Source organism: Natator depressus, chromosome 5, assembly GCF_965152275.1.
Source record: "Natator depressus isolate rNatDep1 chromosome 5, rNatDep2.hap1, whole genome shotgun sequence".
Lineage (NCBI taxonomy): Eukaryota > Metazoa > Chordata > Testudines > Cheloniidae > Natator > Natator depressus.
Window position 1 is genome coordinate 101050688 of NC_134238.1, and position 22401 is coordinate 101073088.

The 22401-nt window shown below is 42.1% G+C and overlaps 2 protein-coding genes across 4 annotated transcripts in view; one reads left to right on the forward strand and one right to left on the reverse strand.

Moving 5' to 3' along the window:
* Positions 1-22401, forward strand: part of RCL1 (RNA terminal phosphate cyclase like 1) — a 104925-nt gene that overhangs the window by 10730 nt on the left and 71794 nt on the right. Inside the window, exon 7 of one of the 2 annotated variants that reach the window (XM_074953314.1) lies at positions 43-3618. The exons of the other annotated variant lie outside the window; for it this stretch is intronic. Within the exon in view, the coding sequence (XP_074809415.1) occupies positions 43-144 (102 nt within the window). The 3' untranslated portion in view covers positions 145-3618. Of the gene's footprint in view, positions 1-42; positions 3619-22401 lie in introns of those variants that run through there. 2 annotated transcript variants of the gene reach the window in all.
* Positions 4979-21013, reverse strand: AK3 (adenylate kinase 3). Of its 2 annotated transcripts, none has more exons than XM_074953317.1 (5): positions 20696-21013; positions 11210-11329; positions 8210-8382; positions 6907-7025; positions 4979-5425 (listed from the first exon to the last, which is right to left on the reverse strand). In XM_074953317.1, exons 1-5 carry the CDS (start codon positions 20841-20843, stop codon positions 5308-5310), a joined length of 678 nt encoding a protein of 225 aa, XP_074809418.1. In that variant the 5' UTR covers positions 20844-21013; the 3' UTR covers positions 4979-5307. The 2 variants fall into 2 exon arrangements, with proteins under 2 accessions (XP_074809418.1, XP_074809417.1); XM_074953316.1 differs by having other exon boundaries at positions 4981-5402; positions 20696-21002.

Genomic DNA, 22401 nt, shown 5'->3' on the forward strand with positions numbered 1-22401 from the left:
TTTACTTTTGTAGAATTAATGTTATCTTCTCCTCTGTTGCAGACTGCAGACTCTCTTCAAAGCTGCGTAAACACAGGTCTCTTTAATTTAAACTCATTGGTACACCTAGATGATGAGGAACCCAAAATGATGGACACAATATAGTACTGTTAAGACCGAGGCCAAGTACTTTTGTTACAAAGAAAAGAACGTGGCTATTTTCTTGACACTTACTTTTCTGGGTGCTGCACTTTATTTTTTGCATTTGTTTTTTGGAAGGAGGGTAATCCAGAAACACATTTTGTCATTTTATTTGAAAATGTGCTGCTAGATTTTTGGTTCCCTTTTAGGAGAGGGGTTCTCAGATGTTATCGAATGTGAAACTGGATGTTTTTTCTGCTACTTAAACTTGCCTTTATTCTTAATTTTAGGAATCAAAGTATGACAAACAAATCTGCACAAATACAATGTTTACGAGAAGTGGTTGATTCTAGTTGGAATCTGCTATAGTCTTTTTTATTATAGACATGGACGTGTCTTGCTCTATGAATACTAAAGATCACAATTGTACTCATGCTATACTGCTGACATAGTAAGCACTCAAATCCAATTTTATCATATTAATAGCAATAAATCAAAAGCTGATATCAACTTGGAGGCTCAAATTAAAGCAGTGGTTTTTTACCTCTACTACAGGGATTAAAATTTTACTTTATGCTTTCAGACAAAGTACTTATTTCTGATTGTCAAGTTATGTACATTTTAGAGACAAAGTATATAATTGCTTAGAAGTGAGTTTTGAGCCGCATTTCTAGCAGCACAGTCACTGAGAAGCTGATTCTTCTGTCTAATATTTAGTGTTAATTTAAAATGTTAGGGCTGCATAACAAAGATCCAGTGTGAATAAATATTTTGGGTGAGAGAGATTGAGGGTGGGGAAAACAACTTCAGGATAAGATTGTACTGCAGCCAGGATCTCTCCTTCGTACTAGTAATGAAGAAAGCCTGAGTGCCAAACACTGACTGAACAGTATTGATTTATAATTCAGATTTGTTGTGGTATTTCAAGCTTTCTTCAGTTTAAAAGGAAAGAAGAGTTCTGTTTCAGTATCAGCTGAATGATGCCAAGTGGTTAACTGTTGAGAGTAACACTATATAGGGCAGTATCTTAAGAGCCCTCTGCTTTAGACCTCTGCAAAAGTCGAACTTTTTAATATTTCCAGAATTTTGCCATAACAGTCTTTGCACTCCAGAACTGCTATTAAGCTTTCCTAATTATTTTCATGATTTTTTTCACCTGTGTATACAGCCTCTGTGTATCTGGGCTATTTCAGTGTAGGACTGACCCTCCCTGATACCACAGTAGAAATACCTAGATATTTTCTCCTTTTACAGCGAAGCAGCAATGTATTAGTTTATATATACTTCTTGAGTCACATTCTCTACTGCTTACTAACCCCTTTGCATTGCTTAAGTGGCATAAAGGGGCTGGAAAGCAGCCAGATTTCCTCAGCCTACAGAAGACTCAGGCTGGTGCAGAACTAGCATTGTTGGCCAGCTTCCTATGCAGTCCCTCTGTAGCCACAAGCAAAGGGAGCAAGTTTGAAGAACTACTTTGTGATTTGGCTTTTCTCTGCTGGTGGATGGCCACAGACAGTAGTTGTACCTTGGAGTGGCCCCTAGCCTGTCCTAAGATGTGGAGGCGCCAGTGTTGGCACAGAACCAGTGCCAGAAACGGAACTGCAACCACTTCTTCTCTGGTCCCCTTCTTTGCCCCACTGTGGCCAGCACAATCTGGGCCTTTGTCTTCATGTTATGTGAGGAGTAGGCCAGTCACATGCTTGGTTATAGAGAACCATAAGAGCATTTCTTCTTTTCAGTACTACAGAAGCCTTATGGATGGGAATTTAGGGGTGAGAACAGTCAAGCTTCAAAAACATTTTCTGGAACTTCATTGGAATGTCTGTCAGCTACTAGCACGAGGGGGCTGATCTGCGTTTCTGATATGGAACACATTTAGTGGCACATTCTAATTTTAGGCCTCCAGTACACACCGGCTTAAACACTTGTGATCTCTCTAGCAATCCCTTATTGAGAGAAGATAACCGCTCTCAGTAGGCTCTAGCCAAAAGCTGCAGAGAATATAAGAGTATATTCTCCAATACTGTAAAACCTGTTGCAGCTGAGTAGTGTAAGTGGAATACAGTGAGGGAAAGATCACAAAAGGGCATGTCATTTCTCTTACTAAGTTCCTCCTCAGAATGACCAGACAGTATGAGAAATGACCTAGCTATGCAATAGTTCATCTCCTAAACACAGTTAATCCCTGTATCCTACAGTGACCGTGCAGCCTTCCTTGTAGAAAGAACTGAAGTTCCATCTGCAGGTGCTTAAGCCCTGATGTTGCTGGCATGTGAAGGACAGAACACACTTCTGCTAGGGGTAAGAAGCCTCAGGGCCATCTTGGAGAAAGAGCAGCCAATATCCTGTTCTTAGGGAAAGTGAAGAAATGTGTATTTAGACTAGTGCAAAGGTGGGAAGAGCTGTTGCTTTTTGTCTGGAAATGGTCCAGAAACCCCCGTAATGCTGGTGTTAAATGGAAGTATAGAACAAATCAAGGTTTTGTATGGGAATGCTAAGGCAACAGTCCAAAGGAATCTCGTCTCCACGGAACATGTGTATGTCTAGAGGTGTCTCTATGGACATACAGCCTGGTGGCTGCAAAATTTGTCACTTTTTTTTTTTTTAAGAAAAGGACCCAAACTGAATAGTACCTACCTCAATAGCCTTATGCTTACAACAAATGAAAAGCTTTCCAGATTCTTCAGATGCTTTTCTTAGACTGTGTCAGTACTGGTGGTGTTAATACTTTGGAGTAAAAACCCTACTGTAAAGTATTTAAACTATGCTGGCACTACTACTAGATGACCTGTTTGTTGGATCAACACCAGAGTGACGCTCTGTGCAGCATGGTCTGCTGCCAGTTATACCAGTTCCATAAAGTTGAACTATCTGGATGTGATTATTACATTGACTTCTGTACCTAGATCTTGCTGACCAGTTTCTGAAGAGGTGGGATTGAGGGAAATGAAATCAGCAGAGTCTGTAAGGCTGAAAAAATGGGTATGAGAGTTCCTTGTAAAGACTAGCAGTAGCTACAAAAATCTGGACTGCTTGGTATTTGAAAGAGTCAAGCTTACAGAGGGCTGTTGACCTCAGCCATCAAAGTCCAGTGTGGAATGAGAATGAGGCTGGTTCTCTACCACCAAAACATGCAGTGTACTCATCTCTGTTCATCTTATGGGAGAGACTATTACCCTACTGTTTTAATATCTCTGCTCTATAACCTCATTCACTGAGGATTAAAGTTACACTCTACCATACCAAATGTAACCAGAGTGTAACCAGTTGGACTCTTCTAGGTGCAACTAGGTAGTCAGAATTTTGTTAATATTGTAACTTGGTGGAGTGAAATAGCAAAAAAGGTCAGTTTTGTAACTTTAAATGTGGATAAATAAAGGCTTCAAGATAGCTTGATAAAACATAGCTAACATGTTTAATCAAAGAAGCTTGAAGGTATACTCTTGTGGCAAGATTCTCCCCCACTGCTTTGGAAATGAGATTTAATTTTCTGTAATAAAACATTTTATTGTAGTGCTGTGTGTGACTGAAATTTAAGATGACCAGAGCCCCTAATTGACTATTGTATAGTGTCAATGTTCAGGATTCATGAAAATAAGATATCTAATCCCATTTTCTTTAGTATGCTTTCTAGTGCTTTGTCTAATTAAGTATCCCAAATAAGCATGGCTTCTTATGTTAAATAAGAGGCCAGGCGAAAGCCTCATTGATCTCATGAGCAAATTTTTCTGACATTTTGTTCTAAACTTGACTCTTCTGAATTACATTCCATTACTCCTAGGAGTACAAACCCAAATTATTAGTCTTCCTTCAGGCAATTAGATCAACATGCTGCTTCTGCTGGAGTAGTTATCTAGTCCAACTAAATGTGTAATATCTAGGGCCAGATCCACAAAGGCACTGGTATGCTTAACTTCCATTGACTTTAATGGAAGTCAGGAGCCTATGTGCCTTTGTGGATCTGGCCTTATTTTCTTCCCTTGTAATTCAGTAGCTCTCCTGAACTCTCACTTTATCACTCTGCTAATAGGAGGAACCAATCCTTACAGAGAATGATCTTCTTGTGGGCTAGGAATGTAGCCAAAGTTACCTTGGCCTTTTTCTTGACCTCACATTGCAAATTCATCGCTTTGAATATTAAGTCTGGTATGCTGTGCACTGGTGTGCCTAAATCTCTTACAGCTGTCAAGGTTTTTCCCCTTTCATTGAATGGGTTTTGGATTAAGTTTTCTAGATGAGTTTTATGCACTATTCAAAGTGACTGGTCACCATCTTCCTAAGCCATTTTGTGAAAGCAGACCAGGTGAGGTACAACATTCATGATAAGCAAAGTTTTAATTTTCCATTGCCTGTTAAATTAATTCCATGAGGGCAGAATGGTGCATTGGGTTACTGTTGTTGGTAACACCACTGATACTTATATCTGCAAATTTTATCAGAGTGTGATTTACCCTCTGACAATGATCCAGTTTGGGGCTATCAAGACAACCTCCTGCTACAAACAAGTACAGGAGTTTGAACTGTAACCAGCTCTCAATGAGAGTTACTACTGTTTTCCTTACTCAGCCTGCAGCTACACCACTTTCACTACATGACTTTGGTATCCACAGTATCTAGCTAACGGCATCTTTTCTACAGTGTAAATATGCATTGTTCTACATTTGCTGAAAGGTGCTTGGTAAGCATGAGCAGTTGACACGGTAATGTGAATTTTGAACACTTCTGCTCGTGAGTTTTTATAAGCCATCTTGCCTAATGTATCATGTTGAGAAAAAAAATGCTGGTGACTTTACTCAAATTCATTTTTCTAAAAATCCAGATCAGCATTTCAGAAAAAGGACACTGACTCTTTTTTTGGCAAATGCACAGACATGAAACTAGTTGCTTTTTATTACAGTTGGTCACTGTTTTACAAGAATTTGGTAAATTGCATATAAAAATACAGCTTTAAAATGAGTATACAGAAGTGAAAAATCTGAATGCACGAAGTTGAAAAGCTGAGGGGTGACAGCTGGAGATTAGATCTTAGCTACTGATCTGTTTGGCCTATCAAACAGTAAAACAAAACCATGATTTTTGCAAGTTTCTAATATTCTAGACAATCACTCTGAAAATGGAGACAGCTTGGTAGCTTGTGCTTACCAACAAAGACCCAACTTCATCTGTGTGGGGCAGCTTCCTGCTGGCTCACTTCTGGTAATTTGGTTTGGAGGAAAGCATGCACCGTTGGCCAGATCTTGTTGGTTTCTGTTCCAGAGAAAGATTCCAGTACACCTTTTTTTCTAAAGGCGAGACAAAAGAACAACTGTAGACAAATCAGTATCTCCACTTCAGAGTTGAAAGATACTTCAAAGGTTGTCCTGGTGGAGGTGTATTGGCAACATTGTTGACATGTAAGAGTTCAGCCCCAAGAGCAACTGTCTGTTTTCTAAAAGAAGAACCTAGGTATGTCAAAGGTTTCATGCTTTGTTTCTAGAGTGGTACACATGAAAGGGAGAGCGAAGTTAGTGACCATATCAGATCTGGTGTATTCCAAAGGAGAAAAAGCGCTCTAGGTAGTCACTACTGAATTATGAAGAAAATGAAAAAGAATGAAGGGTTAGTCCTAAGGTAAGCAGGTACTACATAACAATCATTGGCTCTAAAAGCCTTGATCAAATACTAATGTAATCTATTTCATTGTTCTATATAGCCAAGTGGGCAAAACACTAAATTTTAAAGTTATACCATGTAAACAGAGTAAAGATTTAAAGAGAATTTGCCTTGGGAGTGACTGTTTAGTTGCCACGTATATGTTCTGTCAATGGCATTTTTACAGAGTACATTGTCATACTATGACTTGATAAAATAGGCCCTTATCCTACAATGCACCTGTGCCCCCAAGGAAGTCCACTGAAGTCAGTAAAACCATTGCTGACCTAAAGTACCCTCTCTTCAACCTCTTCCCTCCAGAGAAAGCACTCCCTCCCTGTACAAGACATGCAGGGAATTACTGAAAGGCTTTGGACTATTTCTGAGTGACAAAAGGTCAGTTTAGTAATGGGATAAATGTCTAAACATCTACATGGGAATCCATCATTATTACCCCAATGGTATTCATAAAATATCTGCACATTAACTAGAGCACCTGTGCTTAAAGAGACAGATTTGGAAAAACCCATCAACTATTCCAAAGTTTGACTACTTTTCTCTCGCCATTTTCCTCCTGCAATGCAGTATACCATATTCTCACATCACACTCCTGTTTTTAAAGTATCTGACTCACGTTTTGTATTAATTCACACGTTTTTCTACCCACTCATGCCACTTACTGATTTTAGCCTTTTATCCCCTAGCAACTTTTACTACCTTAAGTCCTTGGCCAGCCAGTGAGGTAAGAAAATTGGCAGATATTTGATACGGTGAAAGTTCCGGGAAGGAAATACCTACTGAAACAGCTCCACGGTTGTGGAACTTGCCCTTACTTTTGAAGTGTTGATCATTTTGATTGTTACTGTAAAGCTTCCTATGACTGCAGTAAAAGGTGCTGTACATCACTGTACCTTTTTGTTCCTGAAGTGCTCTTGGAAAAGAGGTTTTAATCAAGTAAATGGGGGGGAGGGAGATCTACCCATAATACAACATATGTCATTGTACTTTTACGATTATTGTGTAACAAGTTGAGAGGGAAAGTGACTTAAATGCTAAGTGGTTATATCATTCACCAATGTGGTATTTGTGCATTTTAAGAGAAATGTTCCTGTTCATCCTAATGTGGAGAGAAGTATTTGTTTATTTACTACTTACCCGTAATAGTCCAGAACAGGCTTTGTCTGTGCCTCATAAGCCTTCAGTCTCTTGGTAACAGTCTCTGGCTTATCATCATCACGCTGAACAAGTGGCTCTCTGGTAATATCATCAAGGCCCTAATTGTGGTTAAGAGCAAAATGGCTTTATATTTCTGTTTAAGTGGCCTTTGTGTTATTCTGTTAGTATCAATTTCTAGTTAGTCAAAGAAAAAACAGCTCTTAGCTAAAGTAGAGGACAAGCTACCATCCATCTTATCTGGTGAGATGTTTACTTTCAGCAGTATACAAAACATACTTAAACTCCAGATGCATGGAGTAGCTGTTGTTTTCAGATTGTAGTAGAGGAGCACAAGTCAGTGAAGTCACATGTACTAAACACAGAAACCTATGTATAGTGACCCTTGATGTATAGTGGAGCAGAATGGTGGATGTCTAGAATTGTTTCAGAAATGTCATGGACAACTGGGAGAACTAAAAGGCAGATATGATTTATGGTCTCTGAGAACAGCTTGTAAAAGGTGAAGAGCAGCATGGCCATATGGTTGGAAGTTAGAATATGGAAGAGATGTTACAATGACTAGTGTACAGCAGACAGCATAAAAACCAACAGAGCAGAACATTTACGGGAATGACCAAACAGAACATGGGCCTAAACAGCAGGTTTTTACTTGAACCTCACCTTGCACTTTCAATTTCTTTTCGAGGCACTTTACACCTTTTAATAGTGAGGTTGAGTGATTTAAAACAGCAGTAGACTGAAAAGACTTTAGTGCTAACAAGGGGAAGTCATTAGAACTTAATCCTACATGATATAGGGCCAAGTTTTGCCCTCACTTACACACATGCAACACTCGTTGAAGTCATTTTTGTGTATATCAGAGGACAGAATTTGGCCCACGGTATGAGGGACATTAAAACCTAAGCGGTCTCTTAACAGTTTTGACTAATCATATATTAAGCTGACTTGACCTGTGAGTTATACTAGCAAGTAGTTTTGGGATTGTTTTAAAAATACTTTAATCAACAAATTGTACCGGTAGCATCCTGTGATAAGCATATCAAAAGTCAGTAACGAAAAACCATCATGCTCTTATAAGGACTCTGTTGCATTTCAGCCATTCAAGAATCCATTTCTTGATTTCACTCGTGTTCCAAACTATTTCAGTGTACCACAATATGCATATTACAATTCCAGTACAGAGAACCTCTGCTTGAAGTAGGGAAAGAATGGGTTACAGGTGCATTTGATAAATACAATCACAACTCACACTTAGCTTTACATCTTACAGCTTAACACTTACAACATCTTTGGGAGGATTGAATTCAAGATTGTAGACTCTGCCACTACCAGGATGGATCCAGCGTGCAGTGAGCCGTTGTTTAATTGTCTCAAATGGCACATCCAAGTTAATCACAGTATCTATCTGACATGTTTCATCCAGAGCTTCTGCCTGTGGAACTGTTCTGGGAAACCCTTTAAGGAAAAATAAACTAGTATAGAGCAAAGGCTGAGTTACATTATTTAACACACAGTAAATGGCCTGGATCCAACTTAAAGAAACTGCTAGTCACGTAGCACAACAATCTCTACTCTGGAGTATCACTTAACTTAGGGTCACCTCACCCCCTTTAGTTTTTCTGGATATCGTCCCAGTGTCTCTCCTCTCCTCCCCTCGTTCCTCATTCCACTTGACAGCTACCTCCAAGACAAAGTAAAAATCCTTAGTGCTATTATTTCCTGTTTCCTCCCATTCATCTTTGTTCCATCACTGGCCACTTTGACTGGACATCAGATTTTGAAAAGTTCTCCATAAAATCCATTCTGAGCAGCCTGTGTGATCTCAACATTCATTACAAAACTGATTTAACGCCAAGGTAGTGCAAAAGTCAGGACTAAGTAAGGAAGTAACGGGTAGTAGCCATAAAGGGTCAAATTCGTCCTTTGTGTTGCCACTGAAGTTTACTGGAGATGTTCCAGGGATTAATTTGCCTAAAAGGAAACTGACAACAGGCCCTACCCTAAACTATCTAGTGTCCAAAGTTCTACTAAAGAATGAGGTCAGTAAATATATTTACTTCGGTTGTACAGGAGTCTGGCATCATTAACTAGAAATATACTGGTTTTTTTTTTGGCCTTTCAACCATACTTTTGAATCAAGGCAGTAGTTAATTTTAATCCAATTATTTCAGATTAATAACAGATCCGAGCAGTGGAGTGTCTGAAGATAACATCTTTGTTACTGAATAAACCTAATCTACCTGAAGAGAAAGGGAACCAATGTTTCTCCACAAAGAGTTTAAGCACTTATTTCTAAAGCCTTGTTTACATAGGGCAATTGACTAGCAATAGCTACAGAAGAAACTATTCCACTATTGCTATTCTGGAATAAAAGTTACTTCTCTGGAATAGTGTCCATAGGGTGAGTTATTCCAGAATATCTAATTCCATTTTAGCTATGGCAGTATATTTCCCCATGTAGACATGCTCTAGCAGGTTTAAACCAGAGAAAGCCCTTTTCGCATACTATTAGGAAATGGCAATTACCGCCCTATCATGAGAGTAAGGACAACTAAGGCAAAAGAGCCTTACAACAAAGCACATATTGAAAAATCTGAGAAGACCTTACAGCTAGTATTTCAGCTTAATGACATGCCCGCAAAGTGAGGAACCAATTCACTTATGCCAAGTACTTCACTTTCTGTGTATGTGTTACAGTCCTTCAGGTCCTATTTGTGTTACAACAGATGATCCTCTCATTCCATTTCCTGAGATGACCTGTAGATGAGGGAATGTGTCTAAAAATTAGATGTGAGAGAGTGGGGAGTCGCAGCTCTATTGCTGACTCACTTTGTGACTTTGTCACTCAGCCATTCTGTGCCTCTGTTTACTCAACTGGAAAACAGGTTTTACACTTCACAGGGCTGTTATGAGAGCTGAAGTGCTTCAAGACTCTTGGATGAAAGGTGCAGTAAGTACCATTTCAGTGAAATATTTGACCTACTGCTGTATCAAAAAGGTGTGTATACAAACCCAAAAAAGTATATGCAGTGGTACAATAAAGCATATATATAGTTTGAGTGCAGAGGAAAAGCGTTTACAGCTCTGCAAAAATAAACCTTACTCTAAAAAAGTCACTTCAGTGCCTACAAGCCTCAAGTCTCTACATCTACAGTGGTTCAGTAAAAGCCAATAAACTGTTTTCAGAGTGCGGAAACTCATACTTTGCCATATCAGCATTACAGCAGCTCAGTAAACAACTCAGTTTAGTCTGCCGTGGAGCTACCCATGACAAACTGCAGTTGTAGAACTAAGGTTTTTCGGATGAACATGTTTAGTAGACCAATATTATTTATATAGCATATAAACTCTATTGAACTCCATGGAATTACACTAACAATGATTTTGGCCAAAGGTCCCTGTCCAAAAAGAGTTTGCAACCTAAACCGAGAGAGGACATGGGGACAGCACGTATCAACTGTGGAGCCTTGCTTCATTCTGTCCAATGAGTGCTGTCAGCTGTACGGCTGCACATTCAGGTTCACACTGTTGCAGCTGACATCGAATGTGGTTAAAAGTAAGGCACAGATCTGCAAAACATCCGTCTTATTGAATAGGTATTCCTGCCCCCATTCACTCACAGGATTAAACCTATGTATTCCAACAAGATAGAGATCCTTCAGGGGAAAAAGAAAAGCCAGTATGTGAACATATAATTACAGACTGTATACATACAAGAGGGCACAGCTGAATTTGGGTGTGCAATCTTAGTTTTGGTATTTCGTGGCTTGACTGTTTCACTTTGTAACTTTACCAAAAGAATGGTTATATCCTGAAAGAATAAGGATTTAAAAAAAAAAACGCTGAACTATTCTAGAACAAAAATTCAGCCATTTGTATTATACCATACGAGCTAGGAGCCCCAGTCGTGGATGAGATCCCCACTGTGATAGACGCTGTATGAACTAATACCATTTTGATCTTTCACCTTTCATCCAAGAATAACAAAACGCTTTATTAATATTAATTAAGCTTCACACTATCCCTAGAAAGTAGAATACATACTATTATCCACATTTTACTTATGGGGAAACTGAGGCAGAGAGGCTGTGATTTGCCCAAGGTCACATGGCAGTTTAATGGAAGAATCAGAAGCAGAATTCTGATTTTCTGACTCTCAAGACCCTGGCATAATTACTAGGTGTCCACTAATTGTCTTAGAAGTGAAAGGAACACAATCTTTCCAATCTACATTTCCTGTCTTTCCCACATGCAAATGATTTCCCCCTGTATCTTAACTTACCATCCAGCAGCCAGTGGTACTGGTGTAGATTTTTCAGCTCATTCAGCATCAACCGTGTCATGATATCATCTGGAATAAGCTGCCCTTGATCGATGTAGGTCTTGGCAATGACACCGACCTCTATGGAAGCAAAACAAGCATATACTAATGTAGCAATGCCCCTCAGCAGCCCAGAAATCTACAAATAACTTTAGTCAGAAGCCTGAGGGTAGAAGGGTTGTGAATTATAAGTGACTGACACGTGATTTTTTTTAAAATCTAAAAAAAAATATTTTCCCCTCATTTTCACTACAATTTAGAGCAGATGCCAGTGGGGGTATTCACACTGAGTAAAGTTACTCATGTGTGTTTGCAGGATCAGGTCCTAAGACTGGAAACAGGAGAAAGTCACCAATAGAGCCTCTTTAAAAAGGCAGAACAAACCAGGAACACAAATGCTCTGGGTCCAGTAAGAATGAAAGGGCCTAACATTGCCTCATATTTCCTGATCAAAAAGTTGCAGTCCTATTGACTACTTTTCTGCATGTAGTTTAGCATTAAGTTCTACAGTATGGTGAACGTTAATGTCTTTTTCAGATGGATGATGTTTTACTAAAAGACAATATCAAAGTTCCAACTAGATGCCTCCTTGAGTATTTAAGAAAGCAACATGCGTCTGAAACACTATAGCTAGAGAATGTTATTTCTTTCACTTTATCCAGATTTACAAAGGAGTGTTTTTATAAGTGATGTATGCTTTCATAAATCATTTGTGGACACTATTGTATTCACGTGGTATTAACTAACATTTAGTACCAGCACTCCTCCACTGGTTTGGTTAGATGGCAACCGTTTATTATGGTTGGTTTCCTCAAAAAACAAGAAGCACACAAAACATACCCTCACAAATTGCTATGTAAATATGCTATAGCTTAAGCAGAAGTTAGGGGTCTGATGTAGAAATTATTTGGTGAGGTCCTTTGGCTGGTGTTATCCATGTCAACTAGATCATTGGTTCTCAACCAGGGATACGTGTACTCCTGGGGGTACACAGAAGCCTTCCAGGGGGTACATCAGCTCATCTAGATATTTGCGTAGTTTTACAACAGGCTACATAAAAAGCCCTAGCAAAGTCAGTACAAACTAAAATTTCATACAGACAATGGCTTGTTTATACTGCTCTATATACTATATGCTGAAATGTAAGGTTGAGAGCCACTGAACTAGACGATCATAATAGTCCCTTCTGTCCTTTAACTATGAAATTAGGACCCAGTCCTCCCAGTGTGGAACTTGATTGATTTTATACATGAGGGATTTGCAGAACTGGATCATAACTGTTAATTCAGATACAGACGCTCCCCAATTTATGCAATCATTCTGTTCCAGAACGCTTTGCGTAACTCCAGTTCTGCATAAGTTGGAAACATATACCCGACCGTTACGCCAAAAAAAACCCAACCCTGCTATTTCTAGCTTATGGAACTTTTTCCGTAAGTGCAGATTTGCGTAAGTCGGATCTTGCGTAGCCCTGGGAGTGTCTGTACTTACTTTCTTCTTGAGCTAGCTACAGGACCCCAAACAGGAGAGTTGTATGGGAATGGGAAGACACCGAAAAACTACAAGTGCCAAAACCTTACAATTTTTAAGGTCTTGGCCGCAGTTCTTCTAATTAGAGTTTTCTGCATGCTTGAAGAACTATCAGAAGGCACTCAAGTACTATAGTGATGAGGGCAGTATGCAAACCTGAAGAGAAAAAGAAGCTTTTCATTTACAGAATATTACTAGCTCCTTCCTTAGTAAGTCTCAGATGGCTCAAATGCAACTGATGCACTCGAGCACTGGAAAAAGTGGCCTTCAGGTTTTGTTTGTTTTTAAAGCAGCAATAGAAGGGTAGAAACATCTTCCTTAATTAAGGCGAAGTGTTCGTATTCACAACTAGGCTGTTCACAACACTCTCACTTAGAGATATGGACATCAGCCACAGCAATCAGGTCAAGATTTCAAATATCCCCAGAGTCTAGGAACGGTCAAATTCAAAGTCATGGCAGTTTTAAAATCAAAACAACTTGAATCCAGACACTTTTATTTCTTTACCCATGCTACCCCTTTCCTAGTCCCAGGATGTGCTCTTGGTCCACCCTTCTCCAAAAGGCACAGCTTTCCTTACTCTGCCTACATTGCAAAGAGATTTCCCTCACCATGATCAGCACTATACAGAAAGAAGAAGACATGGAAATCTGTCCCTCACGAGTTTAGTCCTGGTGAGCTACATACAGTTACATGGAGTGGGAGAACCTCTTCATAAAAATGGAAGGTGAGCCTTTCCCCACCACAGAATGGAGCTCCTAGGACCCCATATATTCCCCTCTGCTGGAGCCCTGAGGTTTCGGTGGTAGGGGAACACAAAGCAGGGGATTACACTCCTCTGCAGTCCCACCAGTTCCCACACAACAGCATGTGGGACAATTTAGGTTTTAGTTGTATAAACTCACTCTACTTGGTCTCCACTGTAGGTGCCCCTAAGCAGTCACAGGGCAGGAACTCAATTAATGGCACTACAGTTCCTCAGGAAAAAGAACTCTCATGCATTGAAATTCCAAGTCTTTATCAAACAGTATTTGCTCCAGCCTTGCAAAAGCAAACAGCAGAATAGCCAGGATCTAAAAACCTCTCATGCAGGTACAAAGTGATCACTTTACTAGCGGGGCCAGAGATGAAGGAGGGGTTCAGGAGCAGAGCATCTACAACTGAAAGCATTAATCTGCCAACTACTATACCAATCAGGCTAGGAATATATTTTTATATTGTCCACATCATCCTTTATACACACATTTTGCAGAGTCTATAAATCTTTGCAGAGCCTATGAACAGTAGCTGTTCACCTCATCCTATATACACACACATTTTGCAGAGACTATAAACCTTTGACTCAAATACCTAGTACACTGTAAAGTTTCACATTCAAGAGGTGTTATACTAGGGAAATGCAGCTGAGTTAAGGCTGGTCCTGTGTGTGTTATCCTGGGGGAGACTATGTCACACATTTCAGAAATCCAAATATTCACTCTTCTTCATTCCCCTCATTTTCTGCAAGTTCAAGTAATTTAGTAAAGAAGTGTCTACCACCACAACAATATCATGAAACCAGCTCTCAGTGCTAACATCATGCTCTCATCATGCATATGCCTAGCTTAACCTGCTTTATTAGCATTACTGAGAGCTCCCCACCCTTGTTACCATTTCCATTTGCCCCAACTAGCACGGATCCTGTACCCAGCTAGTTCTGGGTGTGGTTAGGGAAAAAGGGCAGGAACAACATACATTCCCTTACTGCAACTGCCAAACAAGTAGCTGCTTAAAGACAGATAACAAGCATTTTTAAAATACACTTTTAAAGCATGTCAAATCTCCACCTACTGCCATATTACTTTTATCTCAGGTGCTCTATCTAGCAGTAAGGGGTGTGGGGAATTCCCATTCTGACATCGCGGGCACACACTACAGATCCATGCTACTAGCATGGAGGGCTGGATTCATCACTCTACTGCAAGTTTAGCTATGAAAGGAAAGGCAATGGGGACTGGGTTTTCTTTTTTTCTGGGCAGCGGGGAGGGAAATGTCCATACTGTGAGCAAACCATGCTAGTTTAAACCCTGTTGTAACACTGCAGCGGTGTCAGGAACACCAGGGTTGTCCTAGTGTTTCAAATCTTGGAGAGTTTTGCAAACTGGAAAGAGGATCTCAATATGAGAGTGAGAGGGAAGGAACTGGATCTATTCTTTTATATACCTTACTACTTTGCTGCAGCAGAGGACCTTTGGCCTTGTCTACACATGCAAATTGTACCTCTTATACTGGTGCAATTAAAGTGGCACACCCCCTAAGTGCACACAGGGAAGGGAATAAACTTATTACTCCTGGGGGGATTCTGTGCCAAAAAAAATCAAAATTCTGCATATTTTATTTTTCAAAATAATGCACGATAATCACACCAGTTTCAATTGTTTTGGTAATTTATTTAAACTTCAATACAGAAAAAAAAGTCACAATAACTATTCAGCATTTCCTAAACACATGAAAGTTAAGTTACAAACACTTGGTAACTAATACCCTGCATTCCAGTTATAATCCTGGATTTTCATTTAAATTACATTACAGAACACCAAACAGAAAGAAAACAAGTAGAATGTCATTTTAGATTGCTCAGACTTTCACACATGAAAGTCATACAGTTTTGCTAATCATTGTCCTGGACCTGGCTCTTTGGGAAGTGCTTGATTCTGATTGTACTGACATTTTATTGACTGCTTGGTAAATGTTTTATTTGCCCTCAAAGTCTTTTTTGTTTTCAAATGGGTAAGTAAAATAAATCCTGAGCTGTAATCTAACCCCATTGTGCCACTGTGGCACAGGAAAAAAGTGAGAAAGCAAATAGATCTTCCTATCTGAGGATTCCCTGTCATTTATAAGGCTCCTTTACATCACTCTGGCAATGTAAGGGCCTTAAAACTTTCACAGGTTTTATGCTCCTGGGGGTACTGACTGAGAATGGTAACAGTTAACTAACAATAGGAACATTAACAATGTTACTATGTAGGCAGGCTGCTACATTTTTGCCTCAGAGAATGAGATCAATTAACTCAGGCAGGCTGCTACATTTCTGTTTCTAGTCTGCCTCATGCATAATAAAAAGCCCTACCCTTCCACGCCAGCAAGCTTCAGTAGCCCCCCCGCCACCCTCGGTGATCAATCACACAGGCACACACACCCAGACCCCCTCCCCCTCTCTGAGGCTGCTCCAGGCACGTTGGAACAGGCGCGCTAACAGGGAAGAGGCGTGTGTCCCCTGGCAGATTTCTTGTGTGTTTTTTTGCGTGTGGGGCACAGAAAAATGTGAGCCATATGAATTCTGTCAGGAGTAGCTTATATCTGTGTAAGGCTCTTTATGCCAGTATAGCTACATCCACCCTAAGGTTGTGCTAACTGAAATAGTTATACTGGTACAAAACCTTCATGTATACAAGGCCATACATTTTTACACAGATCTGGGCCTCTGAAAATAATGTAGGACTTGATCTGGTGAACTGTGGACCTAGAGCCATTATAATTCTCGGTTCCTGCCAAAAGCATAAAATGGATGTCTATTTACAAAACTTCTGCAACAGCTTAGGGTGTCCTTGTGGGAAGTTACTGCACAGAGCCAACAAACTTCCACCATGTTCACCAGGCAACAGGTTGCTTAGCAACAGAGAAGGCATCACAAAATCTCCCCTCCAAAGCAGGAAAGCGTGATAATAAATGCAGACTGCTAAGGACCCTCAAGAACATGCATTCAATAAGACTCTTCTCTTCAACAACTGAACCCTTGCCAAAGTTTTTAACAGGGTGGCAGATGCTGAAAAGGCAAAGTCTAACTCTAGTTAACCTTCTATGGATTAGTAAACAGTTGTAAATCTTTTTTATTTTCAAAAGAAGACCTGCTATAGAATTGAGAAATGTGGGTTTTTTCCACTATCTTCAAAACTCACAACATTTGTTTCTTTGTGGAAAACAAGATTGTTACCCCCAATTTTCCTACATAGTAATGTTAAAACTTTGAGAGGCATTTCCAACTAGCCTCCCATCCATCCCCTTCCTCCCAGTTACCACCAAACTTCTTGAGTGTGCCATCTACACCCACTCTCTCAGCTTCTGTCTTGATACTCACTCAAGATGGCTTCTGCTCTCCTCAAGGTCACCAATGGCCTCCCAGTGAACAAAATCTAAGGGATCCAGAACTTGCTATATAACTCCTTCCAAAAGTCTCTTCTCTATTCTCCTTCTCAATTTCTCCATTGCATTTCTCCGACTCTTCCTGGTATTTCCATAACTCAGTGTTCCCTTGGTTCTCCTCCTCCTGAGCTGGCTGCTCCTTCAGTGTCTTTGACAACTACTGTTTCTCCTCCTGATCCTTCTGTGTTGGTATTGCTTAGGGTTTTATCCTCATTTTCCCAATCTATGCTCACTCCCTAGATGTTATCTTCTCTCATGGCTTCAGCTACCACCTTTACATCCCCAAAACCTACCTCCCTGACCCTGATTTCTCCCATTCTGTTTAGTTTTGCATCGCCAACATCTCATCTAGATGTCTAGCAGCCTTCTTAAAACATCTCCCCATTTCTTAAGCACCTATGAGCCCCATTCCAGGACCCCAGTGTGGTAGGAGCCATACAAACACAGCCTCAAAGAGCTTACAACCTAAGCACAGAACAACAACAGATAACTACAGACAGACTGATGCAAGAATACAAGGAAACAATGAGACAATATTGGTCAGCATGATAGGCAGTGGTCGCATGATAGCACAAGAGCAGCCTAACCACTGTCCAGTTAGTTATAGGCATCATAGCAAGTAAGAATTTTTAAGAAGGAATTTGAATAAAGAAGTAGCTTTGCAGATGTTTACAGTGAGCACCTACCTAGTGCGAGAGGCAGCACAGGAGAAAGAACAATAGTGCTCCTCTGAAAATTTAACAAGGGAGCAATAGAGTCTGGGATCATATGCCGATCAGAGGAGGGAGTTGACATCTCAATGAGAGATAATAGGTGGGGAGTGGGGGAGGAAATAGGCCAAGCAGGGCCTTGAATGTAAAGGCAAGTAACTTATGTTTGATGTGACAGAAAAGGGAGAGCCAGTGAAAGGATGCATAGGGGCCGACATAGTCAAAGCAACAGGCAAGGAAAATGATCTTTGCAGCTGCTGGGAGCTACTCCCCTCATGGGGGTGGGGTGGTGTTTTGTTTTTTTTTTACAGCGCTCTCTCCCAGCGCTGGTGCCTCGACGACACAGCCACGTTAATGCGCTCCACAGCAGCACTTTAGAGTTGTAGTGAAGACATACCGTCAGACTCGGACAGGGGTAAGACTATCAACTGACATCACGACTATTATTCGTCTGTTATCACCCACACACAGCGTAGCTATGTTTAAACCCAACAGTGCCACGAACGGCTTACAAACAATTAAAATGTTAGTGTGGACAATACCCACATTTGAAAATTCTGCCCATTGTTTTTTAAACAGTCACTGCTGACACAGTTACAACAGCTACTTGTAGACAGGGTAATATTAGGGGTTTGGTCTTTTTTGTTTTGTTTTTAAAAGACACTTAAGACTAAGGCAACATTCTGAAAAGCAATTACTGATTTCAGGCTCCTCATTTTCTGGCAGACCAACCTGAGACATCTTAAAGAGGCCTGATTTTGAAAGAGAAAGTACTTAGCACTTTCTGAAAAGGCAGACCTCTTAATACCTCTGAGTTTGGGCATCCAGTATTTGAGGCACCTCAAAATCACTAGATACTTCTGAAAATCTTGGCCTATGTCACTAAATAGTCAAATAATGTTTGGTTAATAAAGGCGGAAGGGGAGCTTACCAACACAACCATGACAGAAGTGAGCACCTTTAAATATTTCCCTAACTTAGGGGGTCATCTCAACTCCTTTTGACTTCCATGGGTGTTAGGACTGGGCCCACAGGAAGCAATGCAGTATAGATGGAACTTCAGTGTGTGCTTGTGACACTTTTTATGCCTTTTCCAGGGACAACATCTAAGAGTCTAGGTTTAAGATACCATTTAATATTAAAACCACAAGAACTAAACACCAAGCAATATGCTGTACTTTTACTGAGCACTCACTTCAAGCATGATTTTGCTGAACACTGCTTTATATCAAAGTGCTTTCAAGACATTAAAATCCTCATATAAATATTCCACAGAGATATTCATACATTAAATGAGTTTCATACCAGCTGCCAAAGCAAACACATAAAAACCCTCTGCAGACAACTAACACCGTAAGAAAAATAAAGGGGAATGCTTTAACCTATACTGCATATAGAGTCCAGCCACAATAAATGTTTCATCTGTTTTTAACAAAACGTTAGAAAGAGGTGAAACACAGATGACCATTTGTATTTTATAAATGTGCACAATTAATATTAACCCCATTTCTGCTGGTTCCTGATAAAGCCCTCCACTTTAAAGCTATCAACATTTCATCTGTGGTGTCAGGACTGTACCTTACCCCACCTACCAAATTGCAATCAAATGGACTACACGGATGCGGGGAGGGTGTCCTGGGGATAATATGATACTGTCTAGGAAAGGGAATTAAAGTACAGCTAAAGATGCTTCTAATAATAATACCATTACTGTCCCCTCTAAACTGTGACTGTAGTTGCCACTGGAATGTTATGTGATCATGAATGAGAAGGGACATGTTTCATAAGATAATTTCTCTATTAAGATATGGTTCATACAAGAAAAAGTATGACAGCCCAGAATTCAACAAAAGCCTCAAGGCATCTGTATTACTGCCAAGAAGCAGTGTTTCACTATTATGAATTGTGACTGCTTAACCAGTTATTTGGGACACTAAATCTATCCCCTTACCTCCAGATTACTGTGTTTCAACTTAACTATATGTACACATAAGATTTGTTTCTCAGCACCTCAACACCTTTTAAGTATGTTATTTAATTTAAACACGTGACCAAAAAGGCCCCCCTGCGTTTCACCAGTTCAGCTCACCCAATTTGCATCACCTAACCTAACTCCCTCTTACCAACCTTTGGAGTCTCTGAAAGGAGAAGGAGCTGTTGTCTTCTTCTGGGCTCACTCTCCCCCTCCCAGTTGGTCTTATTATTAATCATGTCATGCATTTATGTAACACCTTTCAACCCAAAAAGAACCCAATGCACTTTACAAACTATGGCCCAAGTCTTCAGAAGCCCCCCGCTAATTGTGAAGTCATTCCAAAGTCAGTAACTTGGGTCCTGGTTTTTAGAGCACCCACTTCAACTGAAGTCCATCAGAGATGTGAGCACTCAGTACCTCTGAGGGAAAGATATGCCAGACATCTCAAATACTGGACATTTGTTACCAAGCACGCAACCGTTTCACCACTGAAGTGTAAACCGCTGGCAGCAAATGGATTATGGCATGCACGCAACTCGAATGCAATCTGAGCAAGGGAGTTATGGCCAAGGACACCCAGGCAAGCTCTTCCCTGAGTGCGGGGAACTGAATGGCCGAAGACACATTCCCCAAACCACAGGCTATTTTGATTTACCGATCTCAGAAGGACAAAGGGCCCACACGGTCCCCGAAGGGAATTCAAGCTCAGCTCTGGGCGAGGGAGCCAGGGGACGGCAGGATCCCCATCACCCAAACAGCTGAGGCTACAGGCAGTTTATTCAGGAGCGAGGAGCTGGGCGGTCAGTACACACGGCAGCTCCTAGAGACTCCTCTGCCTTGGCGACAGGGGCAGGATAAATGCCACAGCCAGGGGCGGGGAGCCTGGGTACACAGGGTCTTAGTGGGCTTCGGAGCCTCCCTGGGCCAGCGCAACCATCCCCCCTTCAAAATGACTTTCGCTTCACCTGCCGGCCCCCGGCGCTGCAGGGTCCGCAGCCTCTGGGAGGAGACACGGCGGCCGCTGCCGGGGCCCCCGCCCGCCCCTACCTGTCCTTCTCTGCAGGTTGTCCCGGAGCAGGTCCCCGCTGGAGAGGTGCTTCAGGGCGAAGTGCTTGACTATGCGGGAGGACACGGTGCCCTTGCCGGAGCCCGGCGGGCCCATGATCACGGCCCGCAGCAGCGGCCGCACCACCATGCCGAGCCGCCGCACTAGGGCTGGCGAGAGGGGACCCGTTTCGCGGCCCGGCGCCCGGGGAACCCTTCTCTGGGGCTGCGGCCGCTGCGCATCCCGCGCGGCGCGGAGCTCTGGGCTAGCGGGGAGGGCGCGGGCGCAGCCGCTGCGGGACTGCGCTGCACTCGCGGGGCCAGGAAGTGGAAGCGCTGCCTAGAAAGCCCAGCCCAGCCCCTCCTCCCCGCCTTCAACCTTCCCCTCCCCGGCCGTCTGTCTGTCTCCCTCCCCCCTGCACAGGCCCGCGGCTCGAGCTCCGAGCCCCAGGCTCCCGTGCAGCAGCGGCCCCCGCCCGCCCCGCAGGGCTGCCCTGGGCCGGGGAGGCTGGTAGGAGCAACCGGCCCTGGTCCTAAAAGGCGCCTTATGCCCCCATCAAATCCACACACAGCCGCTGAGGGCAGAGCAGCCACTAGTTTAGCTGCGGGCCCTGCGCCCCCCGGGCGGGAAAGAAGAAAAGTCGGAGGGGGAGATACAGAGGAAGGACGGGAAGGGGGGAGATACAGAAGGAAAGAAAGAAGATGTTGCCAGGGCAGGAAAGCGGGTGCCCTCCGCTGGTCATGAGACAGTGGCACAGTTCAAAAGGACTTGCCAGGGTCTGAGTGGGAATTGACAGAGGAGGTAATGGTGGGGTTGCCTGTTTAATTTCATATCAACCCTATAACGCCGCCTCCAGAGTGAACGTTTTCGCACTGCTCTAGTCATCTCCTTGAAGGCCTTGGCTGGGACATCCTGTTTGGCAAACAAATCCATATTCCAGCTAAGACAAAGCAAACGCTGCTGTACAACAGTTCACAGGCTGCAAGACAGCTGTGTCCATTCGTTCCTCAGGGAACTAAGTGAAGCAGCTCAAGATGCAAACAGTCAAAGATGAAACTTTTCAAGACACTAAATGAAGCAAAAACTAAACAATGCAGAAATTTAGGTATCAAACAAAATCATGTTTTAGAACGGGGTGGCCAACCTAAGCCTGAGAAGGAGCCAGAATTCACAGATTTACATTGCCAAAGAGCCACAGTAATACGTCAGCAGCCCCCCCACCCACCAATCAGCGCCTCCCTCTCACTCCCCCACCTCCTGATCAGCTGTTTCCTGGCAGGGGGTGGTGGGAAGAGGACAGTGCAGGCTCAGGGGAGGAGGCGGGAAGGGGTGGAGTGGGGGCAGGGCCTGTGGCAGAGCCAGGGGTTGAGCAGTGAGCGCCCCCCCCAGCACATTGGAAAGTTGGCGTCTGTAGCTCCAGCCCCAGAGTCGGTGCCTATACAAGGAGCCGCATATTAACTTCTGAAGAGCCACAGGCTGGCCACCCCTGTTTTAGAAGGTGCAGCACAAGTGGAGAATGATGCCAGATATCTACATTAAGAAGGGCTAAATTTTCAATCGGATGAGCATGAGCTGCATGATTAAAATGAGCAATTGCACACATAATTGCACTAGTATGCATTTTAGTATTTTCAGCAAGTGATGCTGAAGAGCATAACACTTACTGAGCACCCAAATCCTTGTCTACAGTAAGGATTAGCCCTGATTT

Bases quoted from the DNA above. Each gene is read 5' to 3' on its own strand.
- AK3 (XM_074953316.1), bottom strand. From the start codon at position 20,843: ATGGTGGTGCGGCCGCTGCTGCGGGCCGTGATCATGGGCCCGCCGGGC. The intron at 7,026-8,209 runs GTAAGTGTTAAG...AACCACAATTAG, and splicing joins TCAATCCTCCCAAAGATGTT to GGCCTTGATGATATTACCAG. The intron at 5,403-6,906 runs GTAAGTAGTAAA...TCTCGCCTTTAG, and splicing joins CCTGTTCTGGACTATTACGG to AAAAAAAGGTGTACTGGAAT.